At 43.8% G+C, this 24,807-nt stretch overlaps 3 protein-coding genes across 4 annotated transcripts in view; 2 read left to right on the top strand and 1 right to left on the bottom strand.

Annotated features, from left to right (window-relative positions):
* Positions 1 to 24,807, top strand: part of ROR1 (ROR family WNT receptor 1) — a 262,338-nt gene that overhangs the window by 36,931 nt on the left and 200,600 nt on the right. The gene's annotated exons all lie outside the window — the stretch shown is intronic.
* LOC149316380 (uncharacterized) lies at positions 8,851 to 10,892 on the top strand. Its single transcript, XM_089518684.1, has 2 exons — positions 8,851 to 9,928; positions 10,100 to 10,892. The coding sequence occupies exons 1-2, from the start codon at positions 9,287 to 9,289 to the stop codon at positions 10,802 to 10,804; spliced, it is 1,347 nt and encodes a 448-aa protein (XP_089374810.1). The 5' UTR covers positions 8,851 to 9,286; the 3' UTR covers positions 10,805 to 10,892.
* On the bottom strand, positions 12,591 to 14,697 carry LOC149316381 (uncharacterized). Its single transcript, XM_089513284.1, has 4 exons — positions 14,382 to 14,697; positions 14,025 to 14,270; positions 13,102 to 13,685; positions 12,591 to 12,596 (listed from the first exon to the last, which is right to left on the bottom strand). Exons 1-4 carry the CDS (start codon positions 14,695 to 14,697, stop codon positions 12,591 to 12,593), a joined length of 1,152 nt encoding a protein of 383 aa, XP_089369410.1.

The raw sequence follows: 24,807 nt of genomic DNA on the forward strand, positions 1-24,807 counted from the left end.
GGTGATGAACTGAAAGCCGAATATGGTGACTATATTTAATACTTTTTGTTAGTTGCAGTTATACTGTAAGGTTTTAGTTTTACTATTTTATTCCTACCATATTTTATGAGTACTGTATAGGCTTTTGTGCATAAATGTATTGTAATCTGCTTCCAATGTTGGAAAGAATCACTCTGTGTAATCTTCTTAGTCTATCAGCGAATACCCTGATTGTGTATTATCTGCACCATGTATTTATTCATGAATGCAAACATCCTTGATGCAGGACGTATCCTGTAATACTTCTGTCTTTAGTGTGATGTGCAGTGTATATGAGTAATTTGGGGTGATCTTGCATTTTGTTTCATTCAAATTTTCCTATAGCTTCATGTTGCTTAAATACTGTCAGTGTTTTGGAAAGCTCATGTTTGACCACCATAAACTGGTTTATATTTCCAGCAAGGCAGTTATTTAATTTCCTGTTGGAAGTCTACTTATGTTGAGGCTGTTTACAATTTGGCAGAATCCCAGGAGAGTCCTCAGTATCATTAGCATGTTACAGTGCGTTGGTGGCTTTACTTAATAAGAGTTCCATCAGTATGAAGTAGTGAATCTTATAAAGGTCCTAAAGGGAAGGGAGTCAATGTAAAGACAATATCCCCCCTCCCTTTTTTGAGGTTGAAAAATATACTTGTGCTAAATTCTGATGTCATTCTTAATCTTTATGGGATTTTCCTTCCAATAAAATATAAATGCTATGCAGGCCAGACTCTAGACTTTTTAGGCTCCAGATGCCAAAATTACACTTTAGTCATTTTCAGGATGTTTTCGTCAAAAATTTTACTTTTTAAAAGTACAGCTCCTAAAATGTTCTTTACCATTAACTATGCTAGGTAAGGGTTTCTGGGAGCTGCAGTACAAAAATATGCCCCCTCCCCCCAAAAAACATTAGTATTCTCTTGTAGTAGTAGTCCTGCAAGGACTGTTGGCAAAGTTACAGAGATCACTGTCCTGAGAATGTTACATTGCTGTTCACTGACAAGATTTACCAGGTGGGCGATGTACTTTAGGCACTCTGGTGGCATCCCCACTGCCAGTGCCCATGCTTCTAATCATCACACACTTCATATTAGTGTGAGTCTGATTCAGTGAATGGAAAGTGGAAATGCCAAGCATCGGTAGACTTGTTCACCCCCATCACTTTAAACCTGCAGCAGTATATGATAATAGGATGTATGGCTGTCTCTGTCCTGCCATTGTGGAGCTGACTCAAGCTTGTAGTAGTCACATCTAACTGAAAAAGGAAATAGCCTTCAAAAATACAGGTTTATGAACCAAGGCTCTTTTTGGGCTGGATTTGACCCAATCACTCTGAATTGCTCAGCAGCGTAATGCATTCGAGATGAGACTGTCTTTGAAGCGTGTTTGGAAACAGTGATTTAGGACTAGTTGCAAGCTTGCTTCTGGGTAGCATCAGATGGGATCCTTTCCTTGTCACAAGTGACACAATGAGCTTTATCGCATGGGGCTTAAACCGTTCCCCAGCGCGTTCTAATGGGGGTGCGCGGGGGCGTGCACGGTATGCGATGGGCACCGGATGGGGCCCAGAACGCGACTTTATCGCACGGGGGGACACTGCCGCCGCCGCCGTGCGTTCCCATCGCGTCCCAATTCGGTTCCAGAGGGCGCCATTTCTGGGGACGCTTTGAAACAGTTCCCAGAAATGGCGCCCTCTGGAACCGAATTGGGATGCGATGGGAACGCATGGCGTCGGCGTCCCCCCATGCGATAAAGTCACGTTCTGGGCCCCATCCAGTGCCCATCATGTTCCGTGCATGCCCCCGCGCGGCCCCGTTAGAACGTGCTGGGGAACGGTTTAAGCCCCATGCGATAAAGCTCAATGAAAGGGCAGCATCATGCTGCCAGTCACTGGGGAGGCCTCTGGCTGCTTCAATATTAAGCCAGGCACCGTGGTAGTTGCCCTGCTTTCCACTTTCAACAAACAGCATGGCAAGAGAACATACAATCCAACACCCAGATATCATGAAATCAGAAAGTTTCCCCACAAAGAATGCCAACTCCTTCCTCCCCACCAAAAAACATGTATTACTTATAAAACTTTCCATGTAATAATGCAGCTTATTGTAGGTAAATACTGGTTATTTTTATCAGAGGTTGAATTTAAACCATGTGTTCCTAGACAAACAAGGTCTTCTCTGTCTTGAGTATCTGAAGTTGGAATAAGCTTCCTTCTAAGCTTCTCTGCACTAATAACATAGAAAATATTGTTGTTGTTTTTGAAAAACAAGGTATTTTTTGGTATTTGTATGGTTGCCATAGGGTCGCAGATCCTAGCCTCTAGACCTGTTTCAGTTGATTTAGGAATGAGTTTACTGATAATACATTTCACAATGGAGGATGAATTTAAAAGGAGACTTAGGGATCATGCAGTTGAGGCAAAAGGCCAGAGGCCACTCCTGCCCCAATTGGCACTCCTTTCCCCACTCATTTTATGGCTAGCTTTTCCCGGCAGGGCACGCTTTCTGCATAGCTGCCAAATGAGTTCAGGGGGTGTGTCGTCTAAATGCCATGCACCCAACATGGTCTGAAGCTGGCACTTTTGGCCCTTCTGCTTCAGGCCTAAGAGACTTGGGGCAATGTGATCAAAGTATGTGTCTTCAAATTATCTGCCAACTTATGGAATCCACATGAGTTTCATAGATTTTCTTAGGTAAAGGATACCAAGATGTTGCTTGCCATAGCTTTACTATGAATATAGCCTGCAGCATCTGGTACTCCCCCATCCTACTACTAACCAGGCCTGACACAGCTTAGCTTCCAAGATCAGATGGGATTGGATGCCTTCAAGGTATTTAGAACATCTGCTACATATGTCTACACCCAAGGTTTAGGAATACAGTACATGTCTTAATGTGATTGTTGTTATTAAGATCTTAACTGGAAATATAGGTATCTCTTGATTCTTCTCTATATGAAATCATAAGAATATTTTCTCTTCAGCTGCATCAGCACTGCAGAAATAATCCTGTTTGACATCACTTTAACTGCCATGGCTCAATGTTATAGAATTCTGTGAAGTGTAATTTGTTGCTGCACCAGAGCTCCACAACAAACTACACTTCCCAGAATTCCATAGCATTGAGCCATGACAATTAAAGTGGTGCCAAACAGGATTATTTCTGCAGTGTGGATGCAGACTTCCAACTTGCAGTTGAATTGGGGAAGGCATCTTTACAACTTAAGTTTATTCAAAATCTTAATCAATATTTTGGACCTAGAGCCATGCCACTGGCAATGTAAAAGAACTGGATTCTTTCTTTTCTACTTTATTTCATATTACTCTTCACCTGTTAGATTAAATTATAACATGTTCTATGTAACTGAAAATTGTTGGAATATATTTGCAAGGAGTATAAGAATAGAGTTCACAATAGCAGTTTTCTGATGATATAAGTATTTAGGAATTATACATGAATATAAATTGTACGTTAGTTAACCACTCTAAATTAAATATAAATCATACCAATTCACCTGAGATTAAATTGCATCCAAAACATTTATTAAATGAATTGCCTTCTTATGAGGTCATGAATGCTTGAATTTATAGTATGTCATATACCATACCATAGTATTTTTGGATAAAATATAATAAAACTTCTGAAAGGGAAAAATGTGGCATTGCACATGGACATTATTAATCATTCTCTGTATGTGAATATGTGCGTGTGTGTTGGCAGAGGGAAGAAGGGAGACTTAGAAGGAAGATGAATAAGAAACATGATGGAGAAAATGGCTCAGAAAAACCTATGCCTTGTGCGCCATTTTACAATTGCATTTTTCTGACCATGATAGGACTGAATTAATAACTTGTCAAGAATAATAATGACTTAACAGTTTCCTTTCCCACCAATGATTGGGACAGTGCCATACAGGGAAGACAATGTGACATTAAAAACAACAACAACCACAACTGCTGATCCAGTTAATGAAGCCTCTGAGAACACACATGGCTAGAAGTGGGCTCCCTCCTACTCTTCTTACTCTGTGGAAAAGAAGAGACAGCCAATAGTGCTGATCCAATGTAGCTGTAATTGTGAATCATCTCCAGATGTTTACTGGGGGTTCAGATGCAAGACTAACTCTTTAGGTTGTTAAAAATGCTTTACTGCAACTAAAGTGTATTTACAACTCCTTGTATAGAAAGAGGCAAAGAGACAGTCTGTCAGGGATCCTGAAAACCTACTCCCATCTCAGTAAGATATAGGGGTGCATCTACACTGTAAAATTAATGCAGTTTAACAACACTTTAAATGCTGAAGCTCTAACCTTTGAAATCTTGGGGTTTGTAGTTTTGCAAGGTCTTTAGCCTTCACTGCCAAAGACTGTTGGTGCTTCTCAAAACTACAAATCCCAGGATTCTGTAGGATGGAACCATAGCAGTTAAAGTATCAAACTGCATTATTTCCATAGTATAGATGCATCCAAGGTTGACCCTTTGTGCTCAGGTTTTTAGTGACTCGCCCTGAGTCCTTCAGTAGAAGCCTCAGAGAACTGTGTTCATTTAGATTGCTGAAAGACACGAGAGGAACAAAGCAGGCACCCTCGATTATTGAAGAGTCCTTCAAGAGGACAATATAAGCTTCAGAATGTTTTTGTTTACTTATGTAAGGCTTCTCAAACCTGGTTGTTTCATTTCACATGTGATCCTCACCATGTTGTTGGACCTCAGATTTCATTAGCTCTGACTGACATGAATGGTGGTCAGAGGCAAAGGGAATCAGGATAGATTTAGAAGGTGATGGGTCTCCATTATAGTATAACGTCTAGTAGTCCATGCACCTTCTGGTATGCTTAAGAAGAATAATTAGGCACAGTTGTCCTTTTGTCTGATATCATGTGTCCCTCACCTCTGGTGCAAGAAGGCCTCTTTTCTGAAGAAAGTTAAATGTTAAAGCTAGTGATGGTTCCAGATGCTTCTGCTTCTACCTTGTATTCAGGGATGGAAATAAATTGGCACGCCATATTCGTGTATTCTGCACCCACAGATTCAGCTCTCCACAGCTTGAAAATATTCACATACACTCAAGAAACCTCCAAAAAGCAAAGCGTGGGTTTGCCATTTTATATAAGGGACACCATTTTACTACACCATTGTACATAATGGGACTTGAGCATCCATGGATTTTGATATCCACAGGGGCCCTGGAACCAAGCACCCAGCAGATTCCCAGGGCCCACTCCACTTACTTTCAGCACAGAACTACATATTATGATGGAAACAGGGAAGGAAACATAAGATGGAAGATTGATAGTACAAGGTAAGCAAGTAATTGGGAGGTATAATCCTTCTGCTGTCTGTTAATTCTTCCTCACAAATGCTGCTGTGTGTAGAATTCACATTCTACATAGGTTAGTGAACATTTGTTCTGTCCTTACTCTCATGCTATATCTAGAATAGCAAACAAAAGTGATCCTAGACCAATATTTTGTCCTTTTATAGCTGTGTGAATTGGTTGGTGGTGGTTGGCTTGAGAAACAAATCTGTAATGAAAAATCTTCCAAGGCTGCAAGGTATTCATAGCAGACCACCTATGTTAGAAGTCTGCCTATACCCCTGCCAAGACATAATTTGAAATGGCATTAATTCAGCATCTCAGTTTATAAAACTCAGTGAAAGATTTATTATTGTGTTTTGTTTGTTTGTTTTATGTTGTAACCCTGGAACGCAAACAAAATTAGATGGAACTCCATGGGAGATGGAAGTAAACTATGTGTTACACAGTAAATGTAGCAGTGTGCTCTCAGGATGATATATTTCAGGATAACAGATATGTAATAAATTTGCTTTTTAAAATACTGAATACAGTGAATACTGTCTGTACACCAGATGAACAAAGTCTTCATCATTGAAGCAGTGGTTATTAATTAATTAATTTAATTAATTTAATTTTTTCTGTACCATAACTGACTTTTAGAAGGTCTGGGACTGATTAGTTAAACCTAATATTGCTCAAGGATTTTGCTTGGTACACTTCTTTGAGCAAACCAGATTAAGGGTGCAACCAGACTGATTAAAAAGACCAGAAAGTCACAGGTTTCGTTTCCTCTTCTTTCCAGTTTTATTTTGGAGATCAGTACACATTTTGTTTATCCCAGAATATTTTCTGTTAGCTCATGGTATGATCAGAGACCTTTTATCCAGCTCCCCAAGTTGGTTTATTTTAACCCAGTGTGTAAAACTGGGAAGAACAGGAATGAAACCTGCGACTTTTCAGTTGGTTTGGCTGCACTCTGAATTGCATTTTCCAAATCGATAACTGGGTAACAACACAGATAACTTTGTTTCTGTAGTCATAATATTGTCTTACAGATATCTGCCCAAAACTGTAAAATTGTGTGAATTGTATAAAATATCATGTTTTAGGATGGAGAGCTTACAAAAAGGCATATTACCGAATTGCAAGCAAAAATGCCTGTTTTATGGAGGAAAGTGTTACAATAATGTAATGTTTATGCATTTTTTAAAATAAAAAAAGCAAATTGATGCAAAAATGGGGTGGAACAGACATATGAATGAAGAAACATAAAACTGACATAGTTATAGGTTTATCCATCCATGTCAAGTTCTGTCTATGTCAGTGAAACTGGAAAACACTAAAGCCTGCTACCAATACAATCTATTGCATATGTGTATATAGAGCCAGTGTGATGTAGTGGTTTCAGTGTTGGACGGTGACTCTGGAGACCAGGGTTTGAATTCACCTTCAGCAGAATGTTTGTGAAAAAATAGAATGTTTTCTAGTCTAATGTTCTGTTCATACAGAGGCTAAACAGTTGCATACAGAAAACCCACAAACAAAAAATGAGCATCTTTCTGCTCATGCTTCTTGTTGGTGTTCAAGTCGTTTCTGGCTACAGTGACCCAAAGTGACCCTATCACAAGGTTTTCTGGCCAAAATTTGCTCAAAGGGAGGTTGCCATTGCCTTCATCTGAGGTTGAGAGAGTGTGACTTGCCCAAGATCATCCAATGGGTTTCCATGGTGAGAGAAGGATTGGACCCTGGTCTTCGTAGCCAAAAACCCAAACACTCATGCTCACCTCATGCTTCTTAGCAACTAATGTACAGAGGCTTACTGTCTGCAGTACAGAAAGGAAGACATAGCCATACCAATTGGCAGGCAGTGATAGTATTATCTTCTGTGAATTTGTCCAGTCCCATTTTACAGCCATCCCAGTTGGTGTGCATCACTATTTCTTGCTGTAGCAAATTCCATTATCAACTGTGTGTTGTGTGAAGAATTACTTCCTTTAATCTGACCTGAAACTCCCACCGTTCAGATTCAATGGATGGACCCTAGGTTCTAGTATCATGGGAGACTAGTCTTCATTTTGTCATACTCTCTAAAAGTACAGTAGAAGTATGAAAATACCAGTTTTGTCATAAAAGACTCTAAGAGTTTGAAAACCTTTGAGACAACATAATGTCGACGATTTTCTCCCACATGGCGGAAAAAAATATTCTCAAGCTTAACACAGTCTTCTAGAGATGGAGCTCCACAAGAATCAGGTTATATGTAAGTAAATACAAAAGTATTAGAAGTAAGAAGTGTTTCTGACTTGAAAAATAAACTAAATTTGCATTTACTTAGAAAAACAGTCTTTATACCCTCAAATATTTATCTCTGGGGTAAGGGAGGAATGGTAAGGTGAAAGCCAAGAAAGAGATTGATGCCATTGTCCTAGTAACCAAAACAATGAAGAATAAACACTGTTAAAATTTTTTGACTTGGTAAATATCCAACTAAGAGCCTAAACTTGATTATTTTGGAATCAAATGCAACTAAATGATACCGATTGCATGTGTGTCTATGATTTCTGTGTAAAATGTTATGTATGATTTAGCAGCCTGCAGTGCTGCTAAAAGCAGCTTTTTTGTCTCTCACATTTTTGTTAGCCATGGCTGTGAGGATTTAGGTCCACAGTAGTACATTGGGTCCACAGGACCCCCTGTGGATAACAAAATCCATGGATGCTCAAGTGTCATTAAATATAATGGATAGTAATGGTGACCCTTACATCAAATGGTAAATCGAGGTTTGTTGTTTGGAATTTATATTTTTTATTATTATTTTTCAAGCCGTGGATGCTTGAATCCGTGGATAAAAATCCGTATATATGGAGGGCTGACTGTATGTCAGCTTCTGCAGTTCCTAGAACCTTGAGTGGCTGGTGGATTCCGAGAGCTGTAATCCCCCCAAAAGTAATTTTTACAGGAGAACCTGTTATGTTCTTCTTGACCTTTCCAGGAGAGCCTGTCATGTTTTATGCATTTAGCCAATGGCATGACGAGAAATCCAGACTTCTGACTCCAAAGATGAGCTGTAGACAATGGACCACCCTTGAAATTCATACACTTGATGCTCATTATCTGGTATGTTATGCACAGATGCCCCAATTAAGCTCTGTCCGCAAGGTACAGCTGATATTGCTACCTGGCTATTTGTCTCTTGCTCTTGATTGCCAGATATAGCCAGAGATATAGCCATCATCCCTTCATTCCCACAGGCATTTTTCTTTTGCTGTCTCATATTTTGCATACATTTCTTTGTGAAGGGCTCTAGGTCATCTGTAATACAGATTTTTTCCTGTGGGAACTTATAATAGATAGCTGACTTTCTACATGCCAGGAATATAGTGCTCTTGACTTCTCCATCTATCAGTGCTTTATATGGATAAAGCTTGGGCACATCTTGTGAACATTGAGGAATACTACTATATGTATTTGTGAACCTTTCTGCATGTACAGCACATAGAAAGATATCTGGCGGGATACAGACGGGCAGGGAAAGACGTCTTGGATGTGTATTCAGCTGAATACGGAGCCTCCAGACGGCCCGCCCCGGGGGCGTGCTTCAGGTGTTGGAGCTTCCACACGGGGGGCAGTGAAGACGCCCCACCTGGGTCCATTTCGGACCCGGAGCTTTCATACGGCCGCCTCGGAGGACGCTGCAAAAAGAGAAGCAGCTTCCGCACGGGCGGCGCAAACCGCGGCTTTTTTTTTTCTTTTGCCGCATGAGAAGTGCGCAGCTGCGGCAGTCAGCCAGCAGCCGGCAAGTTCCCTTTTCCCAACTGCAAAGTGCGCATGTGCACCGTTAAAGGGCCCAGGTCCCTTTAAACTTTTTTCCCCGCCCTGCCCAAGAACAAAGGTGGCCTCCTGCCAGCTGGTGATCAGCTGGTGTTGGCATCCTTGCCCGCTTGCGCATTGCGAGTGCCACCACTGGCATCATGGATGCCTCCTCTCCTTTGTTCCCTGTGGTCTTAATGAAGCTGCAATGCACAGCCACAGCTGTCGCCGCTGCCACCGCCGTCTTCCCTGCCTCCTCTGCCCCCTCCGCCTCCATTGCCACTGCAATGGAGGTCCCATCATCCACCACCATGACAGCTGTAGACTTGGATGACAGCAGCAGTGATGATGATGATGGCACAGAACAGCGAACGGCAGCGGCTGCCATAGCGCTTCATATGGCTACTGTTGGCGGTGCCATGGCCCTGGCCAGAGTGGCACGTCTCCGCCGATGCTGGCAGGTCCCTGCATCGCACGACTTGTGGGACAACTTTGTCTCAACCATATGGTCTGACGAGCAATGGAGGCATTTCTTCCGAATGCCCCGTGCCCTCTTCCACAGGCTTGTGGGCATCCTGCGCCCAGAACTGGAGAAGGCAGACACAGTGATGAGGAAAGCCATCCCGGTGGAGAAGAGAGTGGCCATTGGTGTCTTTTCACTGGCACACAAATCCACCTATATTGTGACGGCAGCGCTGTTTGGGACTGGCGTTGCCACCGTGGGGGAGATCGTGGTGGAGTTTGCCCTGGCCATGGAGAAGCTGCTGCTGTCAAGGACCGTGTACCTGGGGAACCCACGCGAGGTAGGGACAGCCACACCACCTTCTCTTTAATCTTTGGCAGCCCTGTGGTATTCTGTGTCAAGTGTCACCCCCTCACTGTACATTTGCTGCTCTTGCTATGGTGCAGTTGCGCACCTGTAACATACTTGTCATCTCAATTCCTCTGTTTCTCTCCCTTCCTTTACCCCACAGATTATGGATGCCTTTGGTCGCCGCGGCTTTCCACAAGTGGTTGGCCTCATGGACGGGTGCCACTGCCTGATCATACCACCCTTGGGGCTGAGGAATGCCTATGTCAACAGAAAGGGCTCCTATTCTGTCATCCTGCAAGGGACATGTGACCACACAGGAAGATTCGTGGACGTGGAGCTCGGGTGGCATGGGTCAGCACACGATGCCAGGGTGGCACGGAATTCTCTCATCTACGAGGCCATGGAGGCTGGCATCTATGTGCAAGGGAACCCCAGCATCAACATCAGAGGCCAGCAGATCGGGCCCCTGATACTGGCTGACTGTGCCTACCCCATTCGGAAGTGGCTCATGACACCCTTTAAGACCCCACGCACTCCCAGACAGAAGATCTTCAACAAGAAGTTGAATCGCGTCAGGGGGGCCGTGGAAAGATCGTTTGGCAGATTGAAGGCGAGATGGCGCTGTCTCACTGCCCCACTCCTGGTGGCAGAGGAGAACGTGGTGCCCATCCTGGTATCATGTGTCATTCTGCACAACATCTGTGAGACCAAGGGCAGGGTCCTGGATGAGGGCATGCGATATAGGCGCCGTTTTGTGCTGCCCGCCCCGGCACCAATCACAAGGGATGAAGAGAATGCCAAGAAGGCAGCAGGGGAGGCTGTGAGGGATGCCCTGGCAGATTTTTTCCTGACAAGGAGAATCTGAAGGATGGCTCCTGTGCCATCATCTGTGATGTCAGAGTGCATTGTTCTGTAATAGCATAAGCACATGAATAAATGTATCCCATTATCCACAGTTTGAGTCTGCCTATCATTCCTGATCTGTGCTGTGGGCATGTTTTGCCACGTGCCTGAGGGGGACACACACAACCACACACACACAAAAGGTCTCCTGGCGCCTGTTTTCCTGGGTGAAAAAGATACATCAGCTCCAACTGCCAATTGCCCCTTTGACAATGTATCAATCTCCCTCAAATTCAAGCTTTCCTAATGGCCCATTTGAATGTATCAATGGGGTACTCAGAGGGCATCTATTGGGGGAGAGATTCAAACTGCTCCTCTGAAAGCTTTCATTGGCCTAGGACCACCGTGGCCTAACGGCCCAGAGCCACAGGTGCCCATATATACCCGTGCGCAACTGTGAAAGACCCCAGGACGGCGATCAACATGGCAGAGCCACGCAGGAGGGTCCCGGTCCGAATCGCCTACTGGACCGATGAAGAGGTCGGGATCCTCCTGGACTCCCTGATGCCACAGGCAGCCGCGAGGAGGGTGATGGCCAGCACCAACAAACCCAACCGGGGGCATTTCCTCGAGGCATCTCGTGCCCTCCGAAACCGAGGGTTTCAAAGAACGCTGCACCAATGCAGAGTTAAATTTAAAACTCTGAAGGCAGCGTTCTTCGAAACCCTTGAGGATTTCGGAGAGGCGCCCCCGGTTGACAGGCAGCCACCATTCTTCTCGCGGCTGAAGGACCTGTGGATCAGGGGAGATCGGCCCAGACCGGAAGATCGCCGTCCTCCAGGTAAGCCAGAGCTCTTGCCATGCCCTGTCCTCCCCTCCTTGACCCTTCCCTTGCCCTCCTCTCCTTCCTGCATGGTGCCAATGCCATCCCTCCTCTTCCCTTCTGCAGGCGTGCGGCCGAGGCGGAGGCGGAGGGAGGGAGGGCACCCTGCCAGGTCGCCCTCTCCACCATCCTCGGGGGACGAGGATGTCCCCGAGGGTGGGCCACAGCCGGGACCAGCTGCTGTGGCCCCTCCGCAGCCAGAGCAGGCTCCTCTGGCGGAAGGTAGGTCCCCAGGGTGAGGGGTGGGGGTTGCCTGCCTGCAGCCCCCACGACACTTGTGCCCTTATCTGCCATGCCAGCATGGTAACTTGGGCCTTTCCTTCCCCTTTTGCAGGGCTTCATGTCCTTGCTGCTGCCGCCGTCGCGCAGGAAGAGGAGCCTGGGCCGAGCCGCCGCCTGCCAGGACAGCCAGGGCACTTGGCCCTCGATGCCAGTGCCCTGGATCGTGTCCTCCAAGCCCGGCAGCAAGGTAAGTGTAGTGGTGAACCCAGGGAAGGGAGCGGGGGCACCCAGAAACCCTGCCTGTGGGAGTGGGTGATGGGCTCCACAGGCTGACCCTAACCATCTTCTTTCTTTTCCCCCCACAGAGAACCGGACGGAGAGGAGGTTCGCTGCTCTCGAAGCAAAGGTGGACAAGCTGGCAGAGAAAGTCTCCTCCATGGAGGAGACTCTCCAGGAACTCCTCCGCCGGCTGCCCGCCCCACCGCCTCCTCCCCCTCCCTGAAGCAGCTTCCCTTCCCTGCCCCCTCTGCCATCCCCCCTTCACCCTCCCCCTTCCTTTTGTATATATGTACATAGTGAAAATTTATTGTTATTGTTAATAAAAAAGTTTATTTTTTAAAAAAAAATTGTGTGGTTAATTATGCGCAACTGCGGCGGTGTGGCTGTGAGTGTGAATGAGATAGCTTAGGCGCAACTGTGCAGTCTAAAGCTAAGCAGGAGTGGTGTGAGGTAGCAATCTCCAAACTCTGTCCTCCCAGGCATTTGGACTTCATGTCCCAGAATCCCAGACCACAGGGCAAGGTGGCTGGGGATTCTGGGAGATGAAGTCCAAACGCCTGGGAGGACAGAGTTTGGAGATTGCTGGTTTGGGGACCAGTGAGCCAGGCATGGTGGGAGGAGAGAACAGGAAGGGTAGAATAGGGTAGATGGGCTGGGAGGGAACACATGCCCTGGGAGGCGAAATGATGTCTTTATGGGACATCATGGGACCTAGTGCCTTTTCAGTGCTCCCTGCCCCTTGATCCCAGGCCCAGGCCCCCTCTAGTTGCCCTTTGCCTTTGGGGGCGGGGTGTGGGCGGTGGGACTGCCACTGACTGACTGAAGAGGCTGGAGGATGGGCCAGCCAGAGGCTGCTGAGCCGGTTCCACCTCCATGGCAACTGCCTGCTCCTCAGCTGGAGGGATTGCTCTTGCTGGGGGCTCCTGTGGCCCTACTTCTTCCTCCACGACCCTGGGGACAGCAGCCCTGGCTCTTCCACCTCTTGCTGGGGGCTCCTGCTGCTCAACCCCTTCCTCCACGACCCTGGGGACAGCAGCCCTGCCTCTTCCACCCTGCTCCCTACGTACCCTTCTGCGTCTCGGGCCACCCTGCCCTCCCCTCATGACCTCCAGCATTTGCCCCATCAGAACAGTCTGCGCTTCCATGCTGGTGTTGAGTCGCCTCTGCTCCTGGACTGTGGTCTCATGATGTTGGTCTGACCTCTCTAGTGCTGTCTCCTGGTTCTGAACGCCCCTCAGTTGAACTTCCAGTGCCCTTTCCATGAGCTCCCTGCGGGACTGTCTGCTCCTCTCCCTTTCATCACAGGCTCGCTGCCCCTGCTGCATCAGTGCTGTCATTTTCTCTTCTGAGCAAACCTTGAGCACATCCACAGCTGCCACAGTTCTAGTAGCTGCTGACGGACGGACCCTTTTCTTCTTGGTGGCAAGGCGCTCCTCTGCTGACATGGCAGCTATGGGATTAGCTGCAGGAGGTTCTCCTTCTCCTTCTTCTTCTTGTTCTGCTTCAGTTCGTCCTCCTACTATGGGACATACAAGCAGAGAGTCATAGAAGCCTACAGTTAGCAGAGACCCTGAGGTTCATCTAGACCAACCCCATTCTGCCATGCAGGAACTCTCACTCAAAGCTGTGGCAAAGGGTGGAGCTTCAAACTAAGGGCGTTGGGAAAGGACAGATTTACATTCAAGGGAGGGGTGCCTTAGGAATGTGGGACACATGCAGCACATGACCATGCCAGGGACACTCACAAACCTACTTCCACAGCAACCTTGCAAACATACCAGCACAATAAGCAGTGAAAGAAACATGCCACAATTGCGCAGTTGAGCCATGCATTTATAAACAAAAATATAAGGTTTACCTTGCATACTCTCTTCGGTCTCACTGCCATCGCTGGCGGGTGCACTGGCCCGAGAGAGAGGTGAACGGTCACGGTAGCTGCTGGTCGTGGAAGAGGATCCAGCACGAGATGGTGGTCTCCTTCTGGAGCTCCCAGCCTCAGCAGACATTCGTCTGAGCACGGCACGGGGGTCCAGAAATCTCTGGCTGCTGGAGGAATCACCTGAGTCGGGGTGTTCCTCCTCCTCCTCCTCCTCCTGCTCCTCACCTATATGACAAGGGACAAGGGTCATCTCTGGCCTGTGCCTACCCTGGGGCCACATCTTCCCCTTGTCCCATTCCCCCCTGCCTTCCCCCCAGGGGCCCTGGCACATCTTACCCTGACGAGGCATCAAAAGGTCTTGGGCACATTCAAGCTCCGGGGTCTGCTCCTGCTCCTCCTCCACCACCACAGGCTCGGCTCTGGCTGGCTGGCCCGCCGGGACCCTCACGCGCTCCCCACTGGTGGCTAGTCTGTGGGGTCTGATGCTTCCATCACTTTTGATGAAAGCATGCAGCTCCTTGTAAAAGGGCGGGGGGGCGCCCTTTGTAGTACCTTTAGCCAGGGCATCTCTGTATTGTTTGTATTGAGATTTCAGCGACTTGCATTTTCGGCGACACTCCTCCAAAGTTCTGTTGTGGCCCTTGACTTTCATGGCTTCTTCCACTTCTCGATATGTGTCAGCATTCAGGTAGGACTGCTCCAGTTTCTGCAAAATATTTGGCTGGGACCATATAGCTATGAGGTCAGCCGTCTCAGTATGAGACCAAGACGTCCCCCTGCCTTTTTTCGGGGTGCTGGTGGATGGCTGAGCCATCCTGCCTGGTGGCAAAGGGGAGCCGCCACACAGCTGTGCCAGGAGCAGCCGAACTGTGCCCGTTCCCAGGTGAAAATGGCGCAGGAATGTGTGTAGGGGGTCACTTTAAATTCCAAACTTTCCCTTATCACTTTCTACAACCAAAACATCCGCCGGCAAAACTTACAACTTCCCGCGGTTCTACCAACGCATGCGCACAAGTGGCTCTAGGGTTAGGGTTACGAGCCTTAAAATGCGCCGCAGCTGTGCCGCAGCTTCCACAGCTGCATGGCAGCGGACGCTGCAATTAAAGCTTGACTGCAAACCACGCATGTCCCGGACCCCGACCCATTATGCGACGCAGCTGACACGGAGCTTTTAAACCGGCAACTTATATTTGCGGCGTAGCAATTCTGACGTACCGGTGCAGCAGCTTACATACGGAGCTGCGCACGGACGCCGCAAATCAAAAAGAAGCGGAAAAAAGCAGCACCTTTTTAATGCCGCTTCTTCCCGCTTGGGGCGTGCGGGGGGCGTGTTCATGACGGCATTCAGGTAAGGCCCGTCTGAAGGCTCTACCTTCATGACGTCATGAATACACCCCTTTTTGCCCGTCTGTATCCCGCCATCTATCTATCTATCTATCTATCTATCTATCTATCTATCTATCTATCTATCTATCCATTGTTACTGCATGTAAGCTTCTTTCAGGCTAAAATGATTAAACAATCAAAACTAGATCCAGCAGCTAACTAAAGATTTCTGGTATATTTTAGTGGTAGACAAGTTGCTTTGGTTTTGTTGGGCAAAGTGAAAAGGGGCTAAGAGAAGATCAGACTAAGCAGATATTAGGATGGATTCACTGCTACCTCTAAAAGAGAGCTTAATGTTCCCCCACCACCAGTCTTTCCCCTTAACAACTATCAAGTTAAAGAAACATATATGACTGGACTGGATGAGTTTATAGTCCTCATTTAACTTCATTGATTGCTGTTGTCAGTGATAGAATTTGAAAGTTTGGTAACAATTGTGCCACAGTATTGTCTAGAAAACAAGCTTGGGCTCAACAAGAGTTTTGTTCTTGGGAATAATACTACTCTTGTGGAAGAGAGGAGGCAGAAAAAGGTTAGTTCTTGTACATGGGAACTATATCCCCTCACATTATCTGCATTAAGTGTTGATTGAGTTGTATTAAAAAGATTCCAGAGTGTGAAATGATGCATTTATCATCCTATGGGATTTGATCCACAGAAGAGTGATAGCATATCCAGCCTCTTGCACAATTGTATATGCTAGGCCAGAAAGGGGAGCTTCATGCCTCATATAAGGCCTTTTCACATGTTTATGATGGGCACCAAACATGTGAGCACTTGAGAGCAGGCTAGCCACAGTCATTCTGTTGTTGCTCTTTCTGGAGAACAATAGTCAGTAGAGGACAATGAAGTTGACTCAAGCTGTTTTTCTTTGTAGTTGGAACAAATGGTTTGCATGGAGAACTTCTGCTTGTAGCAGGGCTCTCCTTGTCAGATCATTCAATTTTTTTGTACCCCCACATTCATCCTACCCCCCTTTCCGAAATATAATTATAGAGTTCCAGAAAACTGCTAGACTCCAGAATAGGATGCTGTTCTATATGAAATCTTTTATATACCAAAATTGGATAGGTTCAGGGATTACAACAGGGTGTAAGGCTTGACTCACTTTCTGGCAGCTGGACGGAGCAAGCAATATGCCTTGGAACTCTGTGGTGCGAAAGGCTGTCTTTCTAATCCTTTATCCTGCTACCTACCTTCTGCTGTCTATTTTCTCCATCTGTCTTTCTGCAGCTTCCCCAAAATATCTAGTAATATCTGCACTACTTCCTATCCTTCTCCCTGATATCTTTTCATCAGAGCAGCTCATTCCATCCCTGAGCAGCTCACTTCATTCTTGTGAATTTGAAGCAGTCAATAGAAGTCCTAATAGAGACTAGGAGAAAAGTGTGAGGCTGCTATTTTCAGGAGCATCATATAGCATTTCTAATTCTGTACCTCCACAAAAACTAGACAGAATATTTCTAATTGGGGTCCTAAATAGAACTGGGGACCTAAAAATCCTGGAGGTTGTTGAGCGATTGAATAAAGTCTTCCCAGTAAAGCTTCCATTCATGAGAAAAACTGAGATTTCCATTTGTTTGTTATATTCCTGTCTTCACTGTGTGTTTTTTTCTCCTTCTGTGTGTGATGTGTGTGTGATTTGCATGGGAGAGAGGAACTAAAAATTAAACCCTTTTTCTTTCATCCACTATGTTCTGGGAGCTGTCTGGGCTTGAAGGAGGAGCATTATGTTGATGTAGGCACTTTTCTCTTAGGTAGCCTCCAACTGCAGCAACAAGCTGATTATGAGAAAAGAGGCAGGATGGCTGTGTGAGGTAAGGTGGTGGAGGGGAAATGGTTTGACTCTCCTCAGCCTAAACATTCCTTCTGATTCAAAAATTTGATTTCCTTGCCTGGATTTTTGTGCTAATAGGACAGCATTGTCATTCCTGTCAGGTCATCTAGCATAGTTGAGTTTCAACACCAGGATTGAGATGTTGATCCAATATTCCCATCAACCCCAGCCAGGGATGATGATGATGATGATGATTATGATGATGATGATTTGTTGTGTGCCTTCAGTTGTTTCTGATTTATGGTGATCCTATCCTAAGATTTTCTTGGCAAAATTTGTTTAGAAGGATTTTTCCTTTGCCTTCCTCTGAGGCTGAGAGAGTGTGAGTTGCCTAAGGCCACCCAGTGGGTTTCACAGCTGAGTGGGGATTCAAACCCTGGTCTCCAGATTTTTAGTCCAGCATTGAAACAACTGCACCACCCTGGCTCTCATTTAATCACAACTCTTCCCTACATTTCATGCAGCCATCATACAACAGTCTTATTTAAGATGATTTCCCTTTTCAGCACACACATTCCATCCTCATGTTTGTCAAAGCAATAGATTACCACTTTTTAAATGTGATAATTAATGTGGTTCCCCCCCCACCCCCACAGATGGGAAAAATGTGGATGCTCACGCGCCATATTATTCAGTGGGAGGTGATGCACGCATGCCCACTCGTGGGTGTGCACCGGCATTAGGTAATATGGGATGTGGGATTATTATGAAGTGTATCAGATGTACAAATTAAAGGAAAAAAGGAAGGAGACAAACAATTAGTCTTTAAACAGACTGGACAACAACAAAAAGATGCATGTTGCTAGAAAATAGTTATTAGGTGAGGTGTTTGAATGTTACAAAAAGGTCACATCCTTCCAGAATGCTTCTTCAAGAGCATAGGTGTTTTGCCCAGGTTCTAAAGCAAGAAATAGATCAGTGAATTGCAGCCAGCATTGTGTTTTCAGAAATGGAGAGCCACCATTTTCTTTCCAGTGCCAGAATGCATTACTGACATAATGTGATTCCTGTGCACCTAACATCACCAACCTGTTAAAAAATACTTTCAGATTATAGTTTTCTTTGAAATTCATAGGATGATAAGATCAGCATTCCATAGCAGATTCCATGTTTGCATGTTTGATTTATTGAATTGCATTCAGACTGGATAGGTGCAGTGTACATGTGTCAGAGACAACTTCAGTCCTACTATCATGCATTTCTGCATTCAGTAACAGCTGATGAGAACTACTGTACAACCAGTGTATGCTGGATATTTTACAGTCTGCTTCTTTTTGTTCTCATGGAGAAGCTGGGGGATGTCCTTGTTTTTTTTAAAGGCAATTGTCCAGTTTTCTGATTGTGCAACAGTCACAACAACTGGGTAGAAAACTCTAGAAAGAGTGTTGAATAACTGGTGTTCTTTGCACTGAATGTAGTATTATATGTAGAGTGAACACATCCTAATCTTAAAGATGCAGAAGTATCTTATTACATTTAAAGAATGCTAACCACCATCTGAATGCACAATCCTAGACTTGTCTATTCAAATGAAAAGTTCACAGAGTTCAATGGTTCTTTCTCTTATGTGAACTGAGGACAGCAGGCTAAATATGTCAAAACTGTAAATAGCAAAGCTCAAGCTGGCTATTGGTGATGGAGCTGCATAGCTTTGAGAGTATGGTATTTTTAAAAAAGATTATCATGCTATTAGCACAGTTGTGGTTATTGCCTTGAAAGAAATGGTTAACACAACTTGATTAAATCTCTCTACTTAGAGCACCCTTTCAGTTTGTAGCTTGAATATTTCTGCATTACAAAGGGGTTTAACAATGATAACAGATGAAAAGTCTTCCCACAGGGAGACTGGCCTGGCTTGGCAGAAACAGCAGGGTGCTAATAGAGCTTTTCTGCTCCACTCTAAACAGGCTAGTCAAGCATCTTAACTTCCCACCGAGCTCCCTCACCTTTTGTACTTTTAATTCCAACCTTCTGTGATGCTGTCCTTTTCACAAAAGAAGGGAGCAAAAACATTTTAGAAACTTACAATATCTGTGCAGTGGCACCAGCATCCACCATACATTCCATAGTTTTTCTTTTCTTATTTGGAGCAGTGGATTTCTGAAGGTACCCACTAACTTACACTGTACAATGAAAGCACAGATAAAATTAATCCTCAAATATTTATATACAGTTGCCTTTTAAAATATTCCTATTGAAAGGTGAGCAAATAAATCTTGAGTCAGATTCTGGCACCTGTAGTGGTAGTACATATGTGTAAAGGCAGATATTTGTAAGTGTAATTCTTCATCCGAACATCTGTGCTGACTTCTCTGTCTCTGGCAGGATATAGCTATGCATTCTTCCACATGCTAATATTCACTTTACCAGTTCCCTGAATGTATTGGATCTTAGCAGAGGGCTGTAAACAGACTCTGAAGAAAGTGGGGCTGTTCTGTAGCAGATCAGTGGTTTGAAAATTACAGCTAGAATGTGTTCTACTGAATAATAATAATAATGGCTTAATGGAATTGTTAGTCTCTACTGAAATGTATTGTTGTTGTGTGCTTTCAAGTCATTTCCAGCTTATGGTGACCCTAAGACAGCCCTATCATGGGTTTTTCTTGGCAAGAATTGTCAAGATTTTGTTGGAAAGATCAGAGGAGGTTTGCTATTTCCATCCTCTGAGACTGAGGAGTTTATCACATGGGAGGAATTTCTCTTAATTTCGAATGAGAAGAAAGTGGGGCCAGAACGCATTCATGTGAATTTGCTAGTTCAGCAAATTTACATGAATTCAAATTGTATTTGAACTGACTTCCCATTGCCCGAAAATAGCTTGCCATTGCCTGAAATTGCGTGTGATCACCTCTCACGCAATAATGTGAAACCCCAGGATTGCGTTCAGACTGACTTTCATTGGCCGAAGTTGCGTGTGGTAGTCTAACACACACTAACGCTAACCTCCATGATTGTGTTCGGATTGCCATTGGATTATACTTCCAATTTCCCTTGTTTGATAAAGTCCTGAGAACATGTGACTTGTCCAAGGTCACCCAGTGGGTTTCATCGCTGAGCTGGGAATCCAACTCCTGTTTCTAGAGTAATAGTCCAACACTCAAATCATCACCACCATTCTGTAGACCCATTGAATTAATGCACCCATAGGACATAGGTGAGTTTCATCAATTGAATGAGTCTAGTCAATTTAGGACTCACACATAATTGGATTTAAGACAAAGTGTGTTTTAAAGAGGGCTTTGAAATTTATTTCCTTTCAAAAATAAAAGCATTTTTCTTCAACATGTAACACATCATGGTAAAAAAATGAACCCTACCCCAAATAGGATGTAGATATGTGAACTCATGAACATACCCTTCAAGACAAGAAAATAATGTTTCCTTGAAAGCACATGGGAAGACAAATAAAAGTGGTCCATAACATTTGTTGTGCTTGGATCAGCTGAGTAGTAGTTGACTTGTTACAGATAATCTTTTTAATCAAAGGGGATTGTCTGAGAGAAACAAGTCTGCCATGTTCTAGCTTTTCTGTGATTCCTCACTTGGACTACTCTGGAAATGCTGAATGGATGGAAGTAACTGGAAGTTGTTGGTTTAAGACTTCATTTACCATGGTGGGGGCAGGGGGAGCACATCTTGTCCTGAAGAACTTAAAAAAACTCTTCTTAATCTACAAACTTGTTTGAAAGGAACAGCTGAAGCAGAAAACCCTAGAGGGTTAAGTGGAGGCAGGTATTCCACAGACATAAGCTATCTACAGCTCAGCAAGTTTCCTGTTTCTGCTTTAGAATGAAAGAGGATTTTTTACATCTTTGTTTCTAAATTCTTTTAACAGGCTGATTAGGTTTCTCAGAAGCTGCTTGTAATACTCTAAACTAGAGGAAGAAAACAAAATGAAAGCAAAACTGATCACCAGCCTTGCATAGGGGCAAAAATCAAGAAATGAAGCAATAGAAACTGATTGAATTTTGTAAAGCCAACAGTTTATCACAAGCACATTCTACAAGCAACTGAAGAGGCACTTGTATACATGGCCATTAGAAGCAGAAAATGGAGAAGCTCCATCATCTCTGCAAAAACAAGACCAAGAACATACAGTATTTTGGCACAGACCATGAACTGCCAATACCAAAAAATAGTGTAAAATAAAGAACACTAAACAAACCATCATGCCAAAATACAACCTTAAGAAAATCACTGTAGAATTTAAAGATAATGTAGAAAATAGATTTGCACTATTAAGCCTAATTGACTGGAAGCCAGAAGAACTCTGAACCAATGTGTGAAAATTGGAGTAAGGAACATCAACAATTTAAGATACCAAATCAGAAGGCTAGTACTTGGAAAGGGGAGCTATGAAGAAACTAAACCAGGTCTTAAACTGTCAAGATGCATCATTGCATACTAAAAATTAGGATTGTCCATGCTGTTGTATTCCCAGTTTCTACGTATGGTTGTGAAAGCTGGACTGTGAAGAAAACTGATAGGAAGAATGTAAACTCATTTTAAATGTGGTGCTGGAAAAGAGTTCTATGGATATTGTGGACTGCTAAAAAGACAAATAAATGGGTAGTAGGGCAAATAAGCCTGAACTTTCCCTAGATGCCAAGATGGATATACTGAGATTATTTTACTTTGACCATATCATGAAAACATGACTCACGAGAAAAGGCAATAATGCTTGGTAAGATGGAAGGCAACAGGAAAAGAGAAATACTACATTTCAGATGGATAGGCTCAATTCAAGGAAGCCACGGCCCTGAGTCTGCAAGACCTTAGCTGTAGTGTTGATAACAGGTCCCTTGTTCATAGGGTTGGCATGTGTTGACAACAATAACAATATGTGAATGCATCTTGTAGTTAAAAGTAAGTAATGGGAAGGGGGAGCAGGGAAGGGTGGCCTACTTCAGCTAAGAAGTGATAACCATTTATTAAAAGCAGAGAATCCCCCCAAAGAGTCCTTTCTATTCACTTATATCCTGCCTTGAGTCCCTGTAGTAGGAGAAAGGTGGGATGTAAGGGTATAAAAATTATAATAATACACAATATAGTCACTTGGTGCCATTCAAAGGTAAAGAAACACTTTATGTTTCTAAGTTTAATTCAGTTTTACTCATTATTTACCTGTGTTAAACACTGCAAAGTTTACTATATATACTCATGTATAAGTCTAGAAATTCAAGTAAAAAAAATTGACCCAAAAACCTTAGTCGAATTATCTATGGGCCAATGTAAGTATTGTACCTTAACTCTTTTTAAAAAGCACGAACTATCTCCTTTTGAAAGGCAAGAGTGTAATCTGTCCTGGAAGCACTGGCCTCCCTCTACTCTCTTATCCATTCAGCCTTCAGTATGAGCAACACAGACAGTTATGCCTGCTGGGATTTTGTAAGTTCTTTAGCATTGTTTTCATTTGCTTCATCTTTTAGATCCTTTATTATATGCCCCTAAGTTTTGTCCTTGACTTATCCACGGGTCATATCAAAATCCATAATTTTGGCCCCAAAACCTGCCTTCGACTTATACATGAGGTTGACTTATAGTTGAGTATATACGGTATTCCCTTTTGTAGGCAGAAATCAAAATTTAGGAATTTTGAGTGTGTTAACATGAATGGTTGCTTGATGAAATAAAGTTGTCTAGTACATCCAAAGAATACATTTCTTAAAAATGAAAAAAAAGATGCCAGTAAGCCAGTTTGGTATATGTGCTGAAAAACTGTAAAGAAGTATAGCATTTTGTTTAAACAGGACAATAAAGAGGAACTTTAAAAGATGTTAAACTATTATGTGATATGTAATGAATGTTTTTAATTTGAAATAAAATTTAAAAAAAAAGATGTTAAACCATTATGAGAGTACAGTTCTTCCATTTTTCCCATTCTGCGACAAGGAAAGAAAGAGTTATAGCAATAGTAGCAGGTTGCATCCCATGGCAGCAGCTGTGCCTTACCTTACCAGTAATTTTTCTTCTAAAAAGTTATTTTATATGCAAGACTGTTTGGGGCTTGTTTTTTGTTTCACACCTTCTCTTTATCATTCTAGTACTCATTTGCATGTGTGGCAAACTGACCCTGGGGCAATGAGGTGGAGCAGGAGAGTTTGCTCTGCCACACAGAACATCAAAGCTTTTCTATTGCCTCTCTGCCTGGTTGTGTATCAAATGGTGCATGCCCCTTGTTGGTTTCAAGTAGCAGAGCTAGGCTTCAGTTCTCTTTTCATAAAAAAGAAAGCCTCTGCCTATTCCTGACTTCTTGCTCTATTGTAGCACCACCTCCTTAATCCAGATCTGTGTTTTCAAAAATATTCTTTATGATGAAGTGCTTTGCTTCTCTTCAACTAAGGCAGCAGTCTGTCCCTTAACTAATTGTGTCAGCTCCCAAGAACCACTGCAGGAAAATGTCAGAAGGGGGAGATGAAAGTAAAACCAACAAATGCAACTTCCTGTAGTGTCAGGGAAAAGCCAAGTGCTGGAGGGAATTAAATATTTTTTGCCACTTGATGTTCAACAGCTTGTTTCTAGTGTTTACCCCATGGTTCTTTTAGATCTTCCAGCAAGTCTTAGTTCAGAACGTTAGGTTATCTGGAGTGGTGTGGAGTGAGATGGATGGCTGCAAGATAGAGGGTTCTCTTGGTTCCTGCCCCCTTGTGCTTCCCAAGGAAGTCTAGCAGACTGTCTTTTAGTAAGTTGTCAAAGATGGAATTTCATAGGAAAAGGATAACCATGTTAGTCTGTAGCAGCAAAAGCAACCCAAAGTCTTATGGTTTCTTAAGGATTAACAGATATGGAGGCATCTGATGAAATGGGCTCCAATCCATGAAAGCCCCTGCCAAATAAGATTTCTTAGTGTTTAAAGTGCCATAAGACTCTTTGTTGTTGAAAACTGACATTTTTTTAGATAGGGATTTGATCTGTGCCCCTGTTGATACTGCTTGTGGGTTGGGTCCTCCTCCCCATTTATTTGGATTTTTTGTTGTTGTGCTGGTAATGTTTTTTTTAAATGTCATTTAATCTATATTTAATTTGTGTAAGCTGCCTCGAAAACTCTCTGGGGTATATAAAACAACATAGGAACATATTTAAATGAAGTTGAGTAATTTTTAGAATTCTGGTGGTACTAGTATCTTTTGTAATTCGTTGTTTCATATTGTTGCAGAAATGTTGCAACTTTGCATTGATTTATTCATATCATTCACATCATGTCATCTTAATTATACCATTAGCTACATGAAGTTCAGGCTGGCAAAAAGTTTTGTGCTTCTCAAATGATTAATCGTCTCTTTCACCAGCTTGAGGTAATGAAAAACATCATTTTAATTATCTCATATCCCTCTTGCTGTGAGACCAGCAGCCTGGCAGCATGCCCACAAAGGGATTGCTACCTGGTCTTGGACCACTATTTCAGAAACATTATGAGCAACATGGGCCTGTAGTAACACTGTCTCAGATGTAGCCATTCTCTTATCCTCATAGTCACAGCTTGGATTCCAATATCCACCCATCTTGTTGCATGCAGTTTGCTGGGCCAGACCTACTCTT

This window comes from Sceloporus occidentalis, unplaced genomic scaffold (assembly GCF_023333645.1).
Source record: "Sceloporus occidentalis isolate IW3139 unplaced genomic scaffold, rSceOcc1.0.p SCAF_3, whole genome shotgun sequence".
Classification (NCBI taxonomy): domain Eukaryota; kingdom Metazoa; phylum Chordata; class Lepidosauria; order Squamata; family Phrynosomatidae; genus Sceloporus; species Sceloporus occidentalis.